At 34.8% G+C, this 15,209-nt stretch overlaps 3 protein-coding genes across 6 annotated transcripts in view; all 3 read left to right on the top strand.

The window, feature by feature from the left end:
- The window catches only part of LOC116425649 (tetraspanin-11), a 51,049-nt gene extending 43,667 nt beyond the window's left edge, over nucleotides 1–7,382 (top strand). For 2 of the 4 annotated variants that reach the window (XM_076373298.1, XM_076373296.1), the window contains 4 exons: nucleotides 937–990; nucleotides 1,057–1,149; nucleotides 2,597–2,680; nucleotides 2,747–6,324. In XM_076373298.1, the coding sequence (XP_076229413.1) occupies nucleotides 937–990; nucleotides 1,057–1,149; nucleotides 2,597–2,680; nucleotides 2,747–2,809 (294 nt within the window). In that variant the 3' untranslated portion in view covers nucleotides 2,810–6,324. Of the gene's footprint in view, nucleotides 1–936; nucleotides 991–1,056; nucleotides 1,150–2,596; nucleotides 2,681–2,746 lie in introns of all 4 variants that reach the window. The other 2 variants (XM_076373297.1, XM_031973651.2) reach the window with 2 other exon arrangements.
- Nucleotides 7,383–10,453: 3,071 nt separating this feature from the next.
- Nucleotides 10,454–10,885, top strand: LOC143175237 (uncharacterized). The gene has a single exon (XM_076373370.1). It carries the CDS (start codon nucleotides 10,454–10,456, stop codon nucleotides 10,883–10,885), a length of 432 nt encoding a protein of 143 aa, XP_076229485.1.
- Nucleotides 10,886–13,326: 2,441 nt separating this feature from the next.
- LOC143175236 (uncharacterized) lies at nucleotides 13,327–13,971 on the top strand. The gene has a single exon (XM_076373369.1). It carries the CDS (start codon nucleotides 13,327–13,329, stop codon nucleotides 13,969–13,971), a length of 645 nt encoding a protein of 214 aa, XP_076229484.1.
- The last annotated feature ends 1,238 nt before the right edge of the window (nucleotides 13,972–15,209 follow it).

The raw sequence follows: 15,209 nt of genomic DNA, 5'->3' as shown, positions 1-15,209 counted from the left end.
TCCTTAAAGCCGAGTGGCGGTAACCGGTATAGGGAAAAATTGTTCAAAATCATGTCTTCAACAAAATATTTGTAGGACATCAAAATGGATCAGGTGACTATGACTCCGAATAATTACCTAACATATTTTTCTATAAAAAATTTGATAATACTATAATTCATGGGCAAAGTAGCTGGTTTTCATAAAATTGACATACGTCGTAGAAATCGATGTTTTAAACCATGTTTTTCCTGTGACAAAAACATTGGCCACATTTAAGATAATTACGAGAAACTTTCGTAACCACTACATTGAATTGTATTGTATATTGGTAGGATGATCTATTGGGAGATCACGTGGTGAATAGACTGAGAAATGCGAGTTTGATTGGTCAGATCTCATTTTATTCAGAATAATAATTTTCTATTCGTCAACATGGCCAATCAAATAACCAATCAAAAGTATAAACAAAACACTCAGAGCAAGAACCTTCTTACTCCCGTGTTGTTCTGGTGCACATCACGGCATTGCTTAACAGTATATTACCAAGTCAGTTGCCTTGAGACAAGTCTCTTGTGTACAGAAATCTTTAAACGGTCACAAGTATAGCCGCACGTTTGATAGTTTACTATAGTTCATCTCTTATGCTCGTAGCTAATGAGCACAATTGTGTAGTGGTCGCGAAAGTTTTATGCGATTATCTTGGAAACTAAAAGAGCATAGCTTTTTTGTTAGAGGAAGAAGTTGTTAAAAACGTGGATTCCTATAACGTTTTCAATATTATAAAAATCGGTTCTACTGTCAGCTTACTCCAATATTATTTTATATTATTGAACGATGACCCAATGTTTCGAACGGCTTTTTACCTACATGTAATATTATATACTTCATTTTTCAACGTGTTAATATAAATCAACAAATATTAACAATATTAAGAATAGAATTATTATTTATTAGGTGAAAAATACTGGCAGTCCTATGAGCGTCGTTTCAAGAGTATTTAATAAAAATGTAAGTAATTCGATTGTAATTCATATAAATAGATCACATTAAAATTTTTTGTTCTCTTTATGGAAGACCGAGAAACCATGGCTAAATCCAAAACCAAAAGATGAAGTAGCATGTCAAGTGGATGATAAAGAAGGCCACGATGGATATCGGCATAAAGAGGTATGTAAGTTAATTGTATAGTTGATCAGAATATTTTCGAAAAAGTAGGAAACTTTACTTTGTTTTATAAAAAAAAGGTAAGAGGACTATTTTATATACGTAAGGACTTCGCGATATATAGCATGCCTTCTTTTACTTTGACCACTAAGACCCGCATTCCTTCCGTACGACTTTTTTTCATCTCTGCATAATGTACACTGTCAGTCAAACGTTCGAAACGAATACATCGATTAAAAGGAAAACTTTCATGTTCTGTAAACAACTTTTATTGTGGAATTTTTGTGTATGATAAAGGAATATGGACATACGTGTATTAGTCAAATATAAGGATATATAATGTTTGTTATTATATTTTATATACTTGTAAGATATATAATCTTTAATTTGTGACGTTACGTATCAAGTGATCCTAAACTTTTGACCGGCAGTGTATCCTTAATTAATGCATATAGTTGAACATTAATAAACTACTAGAGTATGTTTTAAATTTAATTCTTTTATATGAAGTTTAATTATAGCATGTTTCATGCGTTGAAATTATATCTCTTGCCGCTATTAGAATGATTGAATACTTTAATCAGAAATATAAAAATCCTCAAGTATTCGGAAATGTTTAATTAATTCCACACAAAGACTTTTGTTTTATTATATATGTACAGTTTTTTAAATTTTTCAAACAAGATTATACTAAAACATTATGTTATCATTATTTTAGATACCACTTACAAGGAAAGGTATCAAACCCAGAAATTCAAAAACGTATGAAATTTTGTGTCTAAGTAGAGTAAGTCAAGCCTAATACATTGCAATTTTTTCCATACCGAATTTCACTTTGAAGGGGTAAAGCCATCCCTTGAAACAAATACAAATTTTTTTCCCATGGATTATCTTGAGAACGGTAAGAGATAGCGAAATAAATTTTAAACAAACAACGCATTGTCCTTTGACATCTATAAAATTGTAAAACAAAATTTGTCTAAAATTAAGTTATTTTCAAAATATTTATAAATTTGAACAGTATAAAAAATTTTATTTTGCAGTTTTATAGACGTGGAAGATCAATGTATTTTTTGTTGAAACTTTGTTTCGCTATCTCTTACCGTTCCCAAGATAAACCACGGGAAAAAAGTTCGAATGTTTTTATTAGGCTGGACTTACTCTACTTACCCACAAAATTTCATGGGTTTTTGAATTTCAGGGTTCGATACCTTTCCTTGTCAGATATTAAAATATATGACAATTCTAACAGAAATGTTAAAAAATGTAAGAAAGGTTAAATAAAACTAACAACGTCGTATAATAGCATGATGTTCATTGCAATCTTTCACAATATTTTTATATACTATTATATATAATTTGTAGAATATTTCTGTATATTGAAACAATTACATGCGATTAATATATTTTTCGAATTGTTACACCTTTTCATGTTTCTAAATGCTTATAGGGCTGTCTCGATAAGGTCACTGGTTGGTTGCAGTACGAGAGTTTCACCTTAGTATTTTTGGGCATGGCGATGGCTGGTATTCAAGTACGTTTCTTTAAAGCGCACTCAATCTCGATCCTTAATCAAATTTATTACACATGTACGTTTCAGACGTTCGGGATAATAACATCAGCTTTCCTTTGTCGAACGATAAGAGACATGCAGGTGGATTGAGATACGTGTTATATTTGCGAGGACATTTTAACGTTAATTATGTTAACGCTTACGACGATTTTGTAACCTATATATTCGAAAAGGGAACAACGACAGTGACCGATCCTAGGAAACGTAAGCAAACGAGAAAGCTAGTTCTGCTAGCTCTAATTAAAAAATTGGTACATGGTTGGTTGCGAAGTTTATCGTAAGATAGAATGCTATGCTTGCTCGAAACCTAATAAGCTATTCCTTCCTTCCAATGTGTTTCACTGCGAAGTATGATACCGATTCAGAACAGAATGGCATTTATTAGTAGGTATTTATACGAATGTTAATTATCGTGTTTACTCCAAATACTGTAGGAAAATGACTTGATGTTTGGCGGTACGGTACAGGGGCAAGAAGGGTCTTTCACTCTGTGTTCTGTTTATAGTTTTTATTGGCTACGCGCAATCGTATTGACGAATAATAAATTAGTATTATAAGAAAGATAAGAACTGACCAATCAGACCCATATTCCTCAACCTAGCCATCAAGTGATCTCCCTACAGTACAAATGATTTAAGGGGTTACACACTTTTGATTAGATGAAATAAATTGATTTTTCAAAAACTGTATATTCTGGTAGTGCAACCCTTCTAGAATATTTTCCCAGTTTTATTCAGAAATTTGTAAAACTACCTAAATTAAATCTCCAGTATTTTCGAGAGATCGTATCAGTGGTAACATATGAGCGAAACTTTGAACCAGATTGGGATTGAAAAGGTTCCGAAAATAATTGTTTGAAACTGTTGGGTATATATTGGTTTCGACTGAGACAGTTATGGAAAACCGTGATAAATTAATAACTGTTATGTGGTATATCAATTCTGAGCTACATCGGTTTCGGTTTCGAGTCTTTAGAACTAATATTACATATATGAGTTCTATAATTGTTATTTTTCGATTCTTCATTTCAGTTCTATATTTTGATTTTACATTTCAGTTATATTAAATACCGGAGAACGTTCGTGTAGTTTTCTTACTAACAATGACTTGAACTTCGATTTCAATTAGCATTTCACTAGTTTAATGAATGAAGTTGATATTAGTAGCAAGTTAAGTTTATGGTTTGTTATCAAATAAAATAAAATTATCTTACAAAAACGTACCCTGTGTTTAAATTTTGATTTAAGAAGTCTTCTACGTGATACACAGGGTGTTGCGTAACTAGTGGTGCAAGCGAACGGGGGATTATTATACGTGAAAAACTGAATCGAAAATAAAGAATAAAATTTTTTCACGTGAAGCATTGTTTCCAAAAAAATGCGCTTGATTCAGGTTTAGTTCTACGGATTTCACAATCTTACTTTCCTGAGTAGGAGAGTATTTCTGTGCTTCTGTAATATTTACAAACATTATCAACATAATGGTATCTCTTGTACCTGTTCTACTTTCTTTTTATGTTTATGGAACAGAGCTTTTAATTTTCGAAATACAGTGAATATAGTCGAGAAGTAAGACCCTATTTAAATGAAAATTATCACTACTTGATTGGCCGCGATGGCCAAACACCTTGGCCGCCACGGTCTCTGGACCTATTATCTTCAGATTTTTATTTGTGGGTCATGTCAAGCCGATTGTGTGTACTGATAACATAACAAACATTGAACAATTAAAATAAAAAGCTATTATAGCGTTTGAACAATTAAAATTGTATAATGATACATAATGATAATGAAACGTTCGGTACAATTGAATAAGAAGGGCACAGTTGTGTTTGCAACAGCGTAGACATCAGTTCCAACAGTTCATAAATTAGACGAATTCTTGAAAAATGAGTAGTTTTAAAATTGCAGTCTCGATTATCGATCCATTTGGTGTATACTAACGTTGACAATGTTTAAGAACAAGAATGGAGGTGATCCACAGTGAAATACGTCGAAAACAAAGCTTCATATGGAAAAATTTCATTCTACATTTTCAATTTAGTTCTTCACGTAGAATCTCTCCCTGCTCGCTTGTACGGTCAGTTACGAGACTCTTTGTATACCCTAAAATGATACATCATTATTTTTGGATTGTAAAATATACAGTGTATCATATATGTATTACGTAGAACCGAACTAAAGCTGAAATGCGGAACCGAAAAATAACAGTTATATGTAAAATCGATTTAGGACTGATATAATATCGGTTATCAAGAGTCAGAACCGATATACCTACATAATAACAGTTGCGACTCTATTTCAGTTATTTATAACTATTTTAAGAACCGAAACCGATATCATAACACGTTCTCAAAACGGAGTTTGAAAAATGGTACCAAAAATATCTCAGAGACTACTCGACCGATTTTTTAAAAAACTGGTTTTATACAAAAATGATTTTGTCAAAATCACCTTCAATGATGACTAGATTCTTTTATGTAGTTTAATCTAAAATTAAAGTAAATGATTTTAAATAAACCCCCTTGCAAATATATCTGGTATCGCAAACGGTACTTCGCAAAAATGAATTTGGAAAAGCAGCTGCCATGTTCTTGTATCTAGAGAAATTGAATTTTAATTTTTAGCAAATATTATATAAGTCCCGTACAATAAAACCTATATATTGATTTTGTAACAAAATGTTAATTTGCATATAAAAAGGAAGTTATTAAACTTCTGGTATTTTTCAAGGGTTCAGAAGTATGGAATCCCTTAATGTTATTCTATACAATGTAATTTATAATATAGATTGTTGAATATGATAGAGACGCCATCATCGTGAATATTAAACCCATGTCGTTCAGTAAGTTGTTTTAAAGACAGTATTCAACTTCTTTTAACGAAACCGTAGTTAATTAGAAGAAACATAAATTTGTTGGTCATTGCAATAAAAAAGAAGCTATATGTATTGTATAAGTAATGTAAATTATGCAGTCATCCGTTTCATTTATTTGTATAGTCACATAGATTACCACTACTATATCCTGCATAATGGAATATATTGTGATCCTGCACGTTTTGTAAAATTTTGCGAAAGTAGACATATTACATATTTTTTGTAAGACAAAATCATTAGTGTTTTCAATGTGTCTCAGACTTTCCTATCAACATTATTTTTATCATATTAAAGTAAAAAATAATGATGTACTCTACATTGAATCTCAAAAGAAACCAAATTACATGTACATATAAAATTGCATGATCTAAGTAAATACTATGTGCTGATAGAGAGTTACCACTTGGGTCGGCATAGGGCTATGAGGGGTGATTCGATGTACGTTTTATTTGGGGCATTGATTAATTACCGTATGGTTGTATTATAAATAGCATATTTCTATCGAAAATGCATGTAAGAAGAGACGTACCTCTTTGCACCCTGAATAATGAATACTTTGCGGACGAGATTTTAAAAAAACTTTATAAATTCTTCTCATAAGAAATTAAATTGTACATCTAACCGGGAAAGGTATCGAACTCGGAAATTCAAGAAATTATGAAATGTTGTGTATAAGTAGAGTAAGTTAAGCCTATTAAATTGCAATTTTTTTCGCGCGGAATTTAATTGTGAAAGGGTGAAACCCCTTGAAGAAAACGCTAATTTTTCTTTTATATGGTTTACCTTAAAAACAGTAAAAAATACATTGTTCTTTCACACGAATATAATTGTATTTTGAAAAATTGGAACTTATTCTAAAATTTTATTTTGCAATTTTATACATGTAAAAGAATCATGTATTCATTGTTTAAATGTAAAAGAATAATGTATTTATTGTTTAAACTTTGCTTCGGTATCTTTTACCGTTTTCAAAGTAATACACGGGAAATAAAACCACGGGTGGGTTACTCCTTCAAAATGAAATTCGGCACGAAAAAAGTTGCAATGTATTAAGCTTGACTTACTTTACTTATACACAAAACTTCATAAATTTTTGAATTTCCAGATTCAATACCTTTTCTTGTAAGTATTTTGCCGTAGGGAAGAACAAGCACACATTAATTTCTCATTATTCGAATAAATCAATTTATACATTTGCAGCTTTCCATTTTAGATATCAAAGATTGAAATTGCCATAATGATGGCATTCGACCGCAAAGGGTTAAATCCTCGTTTCTTTCAGCTATCTGCTATTGCCAGTTTCGCCTAATACATTGCTTACAAGTTTAAAATAAGATGTTCCTTTAATACGTAAATGATTTAATGAAAATATTGTTTTGACGCAGCAAGAAATCGGTGCTTCATTGTAATTAAGAGTACAATAATATCATTCTTTCGAAAAATTAAATTAAGTTAAATATAATAAAAGTCCAAAGAATCTTCCTTATTTGGTAATATCTTAGTACATCCCTGCAATAACTGATTTTAATGAAACCATTACTTATTGTAAGAAGTACAAATTTTTAACAACCTTTTCCTTTGAAAAAAATGTCGGTGACATTTAGTTTCTATTGGTTACTTTCTTTTTTGGAAATTTTCTATTGGTTGCTTCCGAAAAAGAATTTTCATATTGGATAATAAAGGAAGATAATAAGTAAAAACTCACGATCATGAACAATGAGCAACACCCGGCCAGTGTAGGGTGTAATAGAAATGAATAATTTTAGGGTTAGACTGCGTTACCTCGTATTCTGTTCATTCTCTTTGAATAGATTCCGAAAATGTGTACAATAGAAAATAGAGAACTTCTTTAACTTTTATTAAAAACTGTCGTACTCTTTCGCTTTTTATAAAAAATCGTCGAATTCATACTAAAAGAATTTTCACAACTATAAAATAAAAGAATAGATGAAAGAGCAGTAGTATATACCCTCTCCCCATTCCAAAAAAAACTAATCCTACTTATACTGATATCTATTATCGAAATGAAATTCATTCTTATATGTACGACGAAAAGTATAAACTTGTCTCCATTGACTGGAACTGTTTTAACTCTTGCCGGGAAACATATATGTAACCCCAGAAAATGTATGCTAATGGATGTAAGTCGCAGCGGCTGCGACGACCGCACTGTTATGCTTGCTTTGTCTCACAGACGCGCTCACTTATAAAGAATTCAATGTAGTGGTAGCAAAAGTTTTTCGCGATTATTTCGGAAACTGAATGCCAGCGACATTTTTTGCAAAGCAAAAAAGTTGTTCAGAATGTGCAATTCTTGCAATATCTCAAGGTTTTATTAAAATCGGTTACTATGGGGATGTACTGAGATATTACCCCTCATGTTTATGAAAATGAAGAGGAAATATTTCATTCGATCACAAACAAAAATACCAAAACATTCCTCACATGTCTGAGAATAACTATGATTGTAATGCAGCATAAAATTGATAGTACCTAATACAATCTTTTCTTTCAAATCAAAACATTTATTAAACCAAATTGTAACAGGTAACAAAAACAAATAGGATATAATAATTTTGTTGCTAGAAAAAAAATGAATATAAAAGAAATGTTTAAAAAAGTTATATTTTTACTTGATTATGTAAGTCTTTCGGTTTCATAATATTGGTAAACGAATAAATCACACAATTTGAATAGCTCATATTGCGTATTTGCATCGGTTGAAATCGATTGAAACTTTATTTTCGACCCCAATTCCTACAACTATTCCGAACCGTATCGAACCTGAATTTCGAAAAATGATGAAACTTCGTGTATAAGTGAAGTAAGTCACGCCTAATAAATTGCAATTTCTTTCATGTCGAATTTCATTTTGAAGGGGTGAAACCAGCCCTTGAAGAAGATGCAAATTTTTAATTCTCGTGGATTATCTTACAAATGGTAAGAGATAGGAAAAGGAGGTTTAAACAAAATGTAGCGGTACGTGGCTCGCAGCGTTGGTAGGAAATAGCATTGACGACTTATAGACGTTTAGGTATAGGCAATTAAGCCTACCCTAAAGTCTGTAAGTCGGCGAAAATATTTTACACTTTTTACACGTGCGTAGCTGAATAGACTACCCTACCATAAACGCTACCAGCCATGTCCCGTTAAGGCTTCTTCGGCCGCACGGTCACCGCGGCTCGGGAAAAAGATTCCGAATTAGAAATTCACAATTTTTCCCCTGCCAAAAAATCGAGGCGACGTTGGAGAAGGAAATTAGCTCCACCCTCAAAGTTTCCAAGGGGTAACGCCTTTCCGAAGACGAAGATAAATAAAGCGGAAAGGCGCGAGGAAGCAGATTACCCGTTCTGCCTCCGAACACTCGTTTACATAAATAAATAACTTGCAAACATATTTGTCGCGAGTATTCAATAACACCTTACATCGCGACAGAAAAAATACATTGTTCTTTTACCTCTATAAAATTGTAGAATAAAATTTTTTAAATGTTCAAATTTTTCAAAATTTTAATTTTGAAGGTGGTTGATTTGGAAATTGAGCTTGATTTACTTTAATTACACAAAGTTTCATAATTTTTTGGAATTCTGAGTCCGATACCTACCCTTGTTATATAGAGAGTTTTTACTAATAAGAAGCTTCAAAGTACTGCATAAGTAAAAAGTATAGTATTACACACAAAAGGACCAGATAAATGCTTATTATAATAATAGAAAAATAATAATCAATTCGGACGTGGGAGAATTATGTGACATTTGTATTTGTTAAATTCTATTTGAAATCTTTAACGCGAATGAAGAGGGTACTGTAAAACAAAGGGTTAAAGGTAAAACATACAATGAAAAAGTAATTTACGTACACAAGGAATATTTCATTTATTATACACGGTGTTAAAAAGAGTTAATATTAATCTTCAAATGTGCGTAGGCAGTATTCAGCAGAACCCCCCAAAAATCTTAATTTTTTGTAGTCATATTTTTTGGTAACATAGTAGTACTGGCCTTATTTATGTTTGTGTCGCGGGCAATACAATAAAGTGTAGATTGTACATAATTAACGGCGATTATGTATAATTACCATTAATATTGGAGAGTATAATCAATTGATCAAACACTTCCAGCATTATATTTTTATATTTATATTTCGAATATTATAATATAACAAGCGTTGAACAATTAAAACGAAAAATTATTATAGCCTTTGAACAATTAAAATTGCACAACGATTTATTAGAAAACGTTTAGTGCATGCAATAACAAGAGCACAGTTTGAAAACAGTTCATAAATCGGTCGAATTCCTGAAAAGTCAGTACTTTTAAAATCACGGTCTTGATTATATCAATCCATTCGGTGTATACAAACATTGACAACGTTTAAGAACATACAACACACACGCATTCGACAAATTCTCAATGTAGCGACTTCGTCACCACGTTTTTAATTGATTTGTCCATCCGCGGTTCTCTGTTTTGAACCGGGTATATAACCCCGGTAAAACAGAGGAACGCGGCGGACGGCATTTAAGCATTGTTGGAGCATTTTCGGCGCGCGGCATACAACAGTAGACGAGCGACATCCGACTTTCGATTGGAACAGTAGAAAAACGGCATCTAGAAATTCCATTATTAACTGGAGCATCGTACCGCCGACGCGTGACTCCAAAAAGTACATCGTCCAAGCGCGCTGTATAAAGATACGAATAAATATCAGATTTTGACCTTTCCGCGAACGCAAAACGTCGGTGTGAATTGTGTTTTACTGTCTCCTCAATAACACCTTATATCACACCAAAGTGGTAACCGCCGACGTAATTTTCGATAAGTTTTAAAAAGTTGAAAGTTTAGTGTTGTGATTGCGATGGCTAACAACGGGGGTGAACAAGCATCAACCAGTGCTACACTCGCATCAAGCGAAGTAAACAAGGTGTCAATAAAAGTACCACCCTTCTGGAGCAGCAATCCATCGTTATGGTTTCGTCAACTCGAAATTCAGTTCACGTTGAATGGAATTACGGCAGACATGACCAAGTTTTATTACGCCATGTCCCAATTAGAACTGAAGTATCTACAAGAAGTCGAGGACGTGGTGAACAATCTCCCAGCAACCGGAAAATACGACCGCTTCAAAGACGAACTCATCCGCCGATTATCCAAATCCGAGGAACAACGTATTAAGCAGTTACTCGAACAGAAGGAAATTGGTGACAGGACACCGTCGCAATTTTTGCGACATTTAAAAACATTAGCCGGAGACAATACATTGTCGGAAAATTTCCTGAGGACAATGTAGATGAATCGACTCCCAGCATCCATGGGGACAGTCTTAGCCACCCGAATGGACGAACCGGTGAACAAGATGGCAACTCTAGTGGACAAAATAAATGAAATGACACCGACCGGACATTGCGCAGCAGTCACTCCGAATACGGAAATAGCAGCGTTGTGCGAGCAAGTAATTCGACTCACACAAGAAATTGCCGAATTAAAAATGAACCAACGGCAAAGTAGAAGCAACTTCCGTGGTCCAGGACGTGGAAGATGGAGACGATGGAGTCGCAATCGCAGCCGTAGCCGCAGCCCAAGCCTATCCCAACCAGGAGTGTGCTGGTACCACCGGAGGTTCGGAGACAAGTCGACGAGATGTACAACGTCCTGCACATACGTCCAGCAACAGGGAAACGAAGCCGATCGACGCTAGATGCGGCAGAGCCTGTCGATCCCTCTACTAGCCGCTTATTTTTAACCGACAAGCAGAATAAGGTACAGTTCCTTATTGATACCGGTGCCGACATAAGTGTATACCCGCGTAATTTAGTAAGAGGGCAACCCCCAAAGTCGACATTTGTTTTATATGCCGCGAACGATTCGACCATCTCGACGTATGGCGATATTGTTTTAAACCTAAATTTTGGATTGCGGCGCGTTATAAAATGGACTTTTATCATCGCGGATATTTCAAAACCCATAATCGGCGCAGATTTATTAAAATATTACGGCTTGCTGGTAGACATTAGAAATAAGCGATTGTCGACAATACGACAAATTTGTCGATCCAAGGACAATTGGGTGTCGCGGATTTAAATTGTATCAAAACAATTGCCGACGACTCTCCGTACCATAAGATCCTTGCCGAATATAAAAATATTACTATTCCAACACGCGCAGGTGTAGTTGCGAAACATAGAATCACCCATCACATTAAAGTAACACCGGGTCCCACAGTTTTCGCAAAACCGCGCAGATTAACTCCCGATAAGATAAAGATAGTTAAACAGGAATTCGAGTATTTGTTGTTAGAAGGCATAATCCGACCGTCGAAGAGCCCGTGGGCCTCACCTCTCCACCTAGTCCCTAAAAAGGATCAAGGCTGGAGACCGTGTGGTGATTATAGAGCTTTAAACGCACGTACAGTTCCCGATCGATATCCATTACCCCACACAAAAGATTTTTCCCACTCACTGTTTGGAAAACGCATTTTTTCAAAGGTAGACCTTGTCAAGGCTTATCACCAAATCCCGATCGAACCGTCAGATATAGAAAAGACAGCAATTACCACACCCTTTGGTCTGTTTGAGTATGCGAAAATGCCGTTTGGTTTAATGAACGCCGCTCAAACATTCCAAAAGTTTATAAACGAGGTTTTACATGGTTTGGATTTCTGTTACGCGTATTTAGACGATATTTTTATAGCTTCTTCTAGCGAAGAAGAACATTTTTCTCATATCCGTCAACTGTTCGCACGACTTCAAGATTACGGTATTGTCATTAATCCTGCAAAATGCATATTTGGTCAAGATACCATAGAATTTTTGGGCTATACTGTTAACGCAAAAGGAACAAATCCCAACTCTGAAAAAGTAAATTCAATTGTAAAGTTTCCACAGCCTAAAAACGTAAAGGAATTCAGAAGATTTTTGGGAATGATCAATTTTTACCGTCGTTTTATTCCAAATGCAGCTAGATTACTGGTTCCTTTAACAGATTTACTCAAAGGTGCACCTCCTCGTGGTAATCCCGAAATTATATGGTCAACCGACGCAACAATAGCTTTCAAGCAGGTAAAAGAAGCCCTGGCAGAAGCTACCCTCCTAACGCATCCACTACCTGGTGCGAAACTCTGCATCAGTGTCGATGCATCAGATTATGCGATGGGAACGGCGCTTCAGCAATGGGTAGATGGCACCTGGCAACCGTTGGCATGTTTTATGCCAACTATCACGAGTTGAACAAATAAGCAAAGTGGTCAACCATACAGAAATGGCTCTGTCTTAACAGGCAGATGAAGAACTTCGAAGCTTCTTACTGTCTGAGACAGCCCTTGAATTAAAGAAAATACGTTTTCCAACCAGTGAAGGTGATGTAGAAGTCTTTTGCGATATCTCCACCTCTAGTATCCGCCCATACGTACCGAAGGATCTGCGAAAGAGAATTTTTAACAGTTTACATGGATTATCGCACCCTAGTATTAAATCCACTCGAAAATTAATAACCGACCGTTTCATCTGGCCTTCAGTAAACAAAGACTGTAATAAGTGGTCCAAAGAATGTATTCAATGCCAGAAAAATAAAATTACACGACACACAAAGTCACCCGTAGGTAATTTCTCAGTACCCAGCGCACGTTTTAATCACATACATATCGATATTGTTGGTCCATTACCGAGTTCACAAAGTTTTAAATATTGTTTCACTTGCGTAGATCGATTTACTCGCTGGCCAGAAGCTATACCTATGGAAGATGTATTAGCCGAAATAGTAGCAAATACTCTTTTGAATGGCTGGCTATCACATTTTGGAGTTCCAAATTTTATTACTAGTGACCAAGGAAGGCAATTCGAGTCACAACTTTTTAAAGAGTTAACTCGATGCCTTGGTTCACATCATGTCCACACTACAGCTTTCCATCCTGCAGCTAATGGTATGGTGGAAAGATTACACAGACAGTTAAAATCAGCCATCCGATGTCACGAAACAGAAAATTGGGTTGAAATACTTCCATTGGTTTTGCCAGGCATACGTTCCACATATAAAGACGATATTCAAGCAACTCCAGCAGAAATGGTATATGGTTCTAGTTTGAAATTACAAAGAGAATTTTTTACGTCTGATAGAGAGCAAACCGTAAGTTCCGACTTTGTTACCCAATTGAAACGAAACATGCAGAATATCCGACCACGACCAGCATCACGACACGGTTCATCTAATACATTCATTCATAAAGACCTGAAAACAGCTTCACATGTATTTTTAAGACAGGATGCAACAAAACGATCATTACAACCGTTGTATGACGGACCGTACAAAGTTATTAGACGAAGTGATAAACATTTTACTATTATAATAGGATCACAGGAAAGAACCGTATCAATCGATTGACTCAAACCGGCGCATATAGATATAAAACATTCCAAATCAGAAACCGAAACTACACTTCCGAGTCTACCATTAAGCGCAGCCAATCAACCAAATACGAATAAAAAAACGAAAGGTATTTTAAAACAGTCTGCGCCGATTAAAACTCGTTATGGACGAGTCATTAGGTTTACCGATAGGTATAAGGCATAATAGTTTGTAAGAATACATGTAAATACTGTATATATATTTTACACTTATTGTATATAGCGTTATCGCTGGCAAGGAGGTGATGTAGCGACTTCGTCACCACGTTTTTAATTGATTTGTCCGTCCCCGGTTCTCTGTTTTGAACCGGGTATATAACCCCGGTAAAACAGAGGAACGCGGCGGACGACATTTAAGTATTTTTGAAGCATTTTCGGCGCGCGGTATACAACACAAGACGAGCGACATCCGACTTTCGATTGGAACAGTAGAAAAACGGCATCTAGAAATTCCATTATTAACTGGAGCATCGTACCGCCGACGCGTAACTCCAAAAAGTACATCGTCCAAGCGCACTGTATAAAAATACGAATAAATATCAGATTTTGACCTTTCCGCGAACGCAAAACGTCGGTGTGAATTGTGTTTTACTGTCTCCTCAATAACACCTTACATCGCACCAAATTTAAAAAAATGATTGAACTGACCGCTCTAAACCGAAGCTTTGTCAAGGTACGGACTGTACATACCGTTCATTAGCATTTTAAATTTAACCTATTTCTATGATTTTTGGCTATGTTATCGGGAACGTAATTCTAAGCAACTTTTTCCTATATAAATTATAACTAAATATAATTCTGACTCGATTTTAGTTTCAAAAATAATTTTAAAAAATCCGAGGCAGATGTGCGTCAGCATGAGGCGGTTATTTATCTGCCGTTTCTATGAACGCGTTGCGGCAAATCAGGCTCGTAGATATAATGGGTGAATTGTCTGGAACAGAAACTACACTAATAACACAAATTTTCACAAAAATGACGGATATTGTAAAAATCGATGTTTTCATCATAATTTTTTGGGGTTTTTTAAGTAAATTTTTTTAAGTTTCTTTGGATGGTGGGAACTGTAATTGTCAACAATTCTTCTAGTCTGAATACAGCGGTTGTTTGGCAATAATAAAGTACAAGTGATAAGAAAAAACTACCCCAACCAATAGCAATACCAATCTCTATTATCTTGTCAAAGGAAAAAGTCGATGTAAACATCGGCTTCTA

The sequence above is a fragment of the Nomia melanderi genome, chromosome 13 (assembly GCF_051020985.1).
Source record: "Nomia melanderi isolate GNS246 chromosome 13, iyNomMela1, whole genome shotgun sequence".
Classification (NCBI taxonomy): Eukaryota; Metazoa; Arthropoda; class Insecta; order Hymenoptera; family Halictidae; genus Nomia; species Nomia melanderi.
The sequence above is the reverse complement of the archived record's forward strand: the minus strand, read 5'-3'. Positions and strand labels throughout refer to the sequence as shown.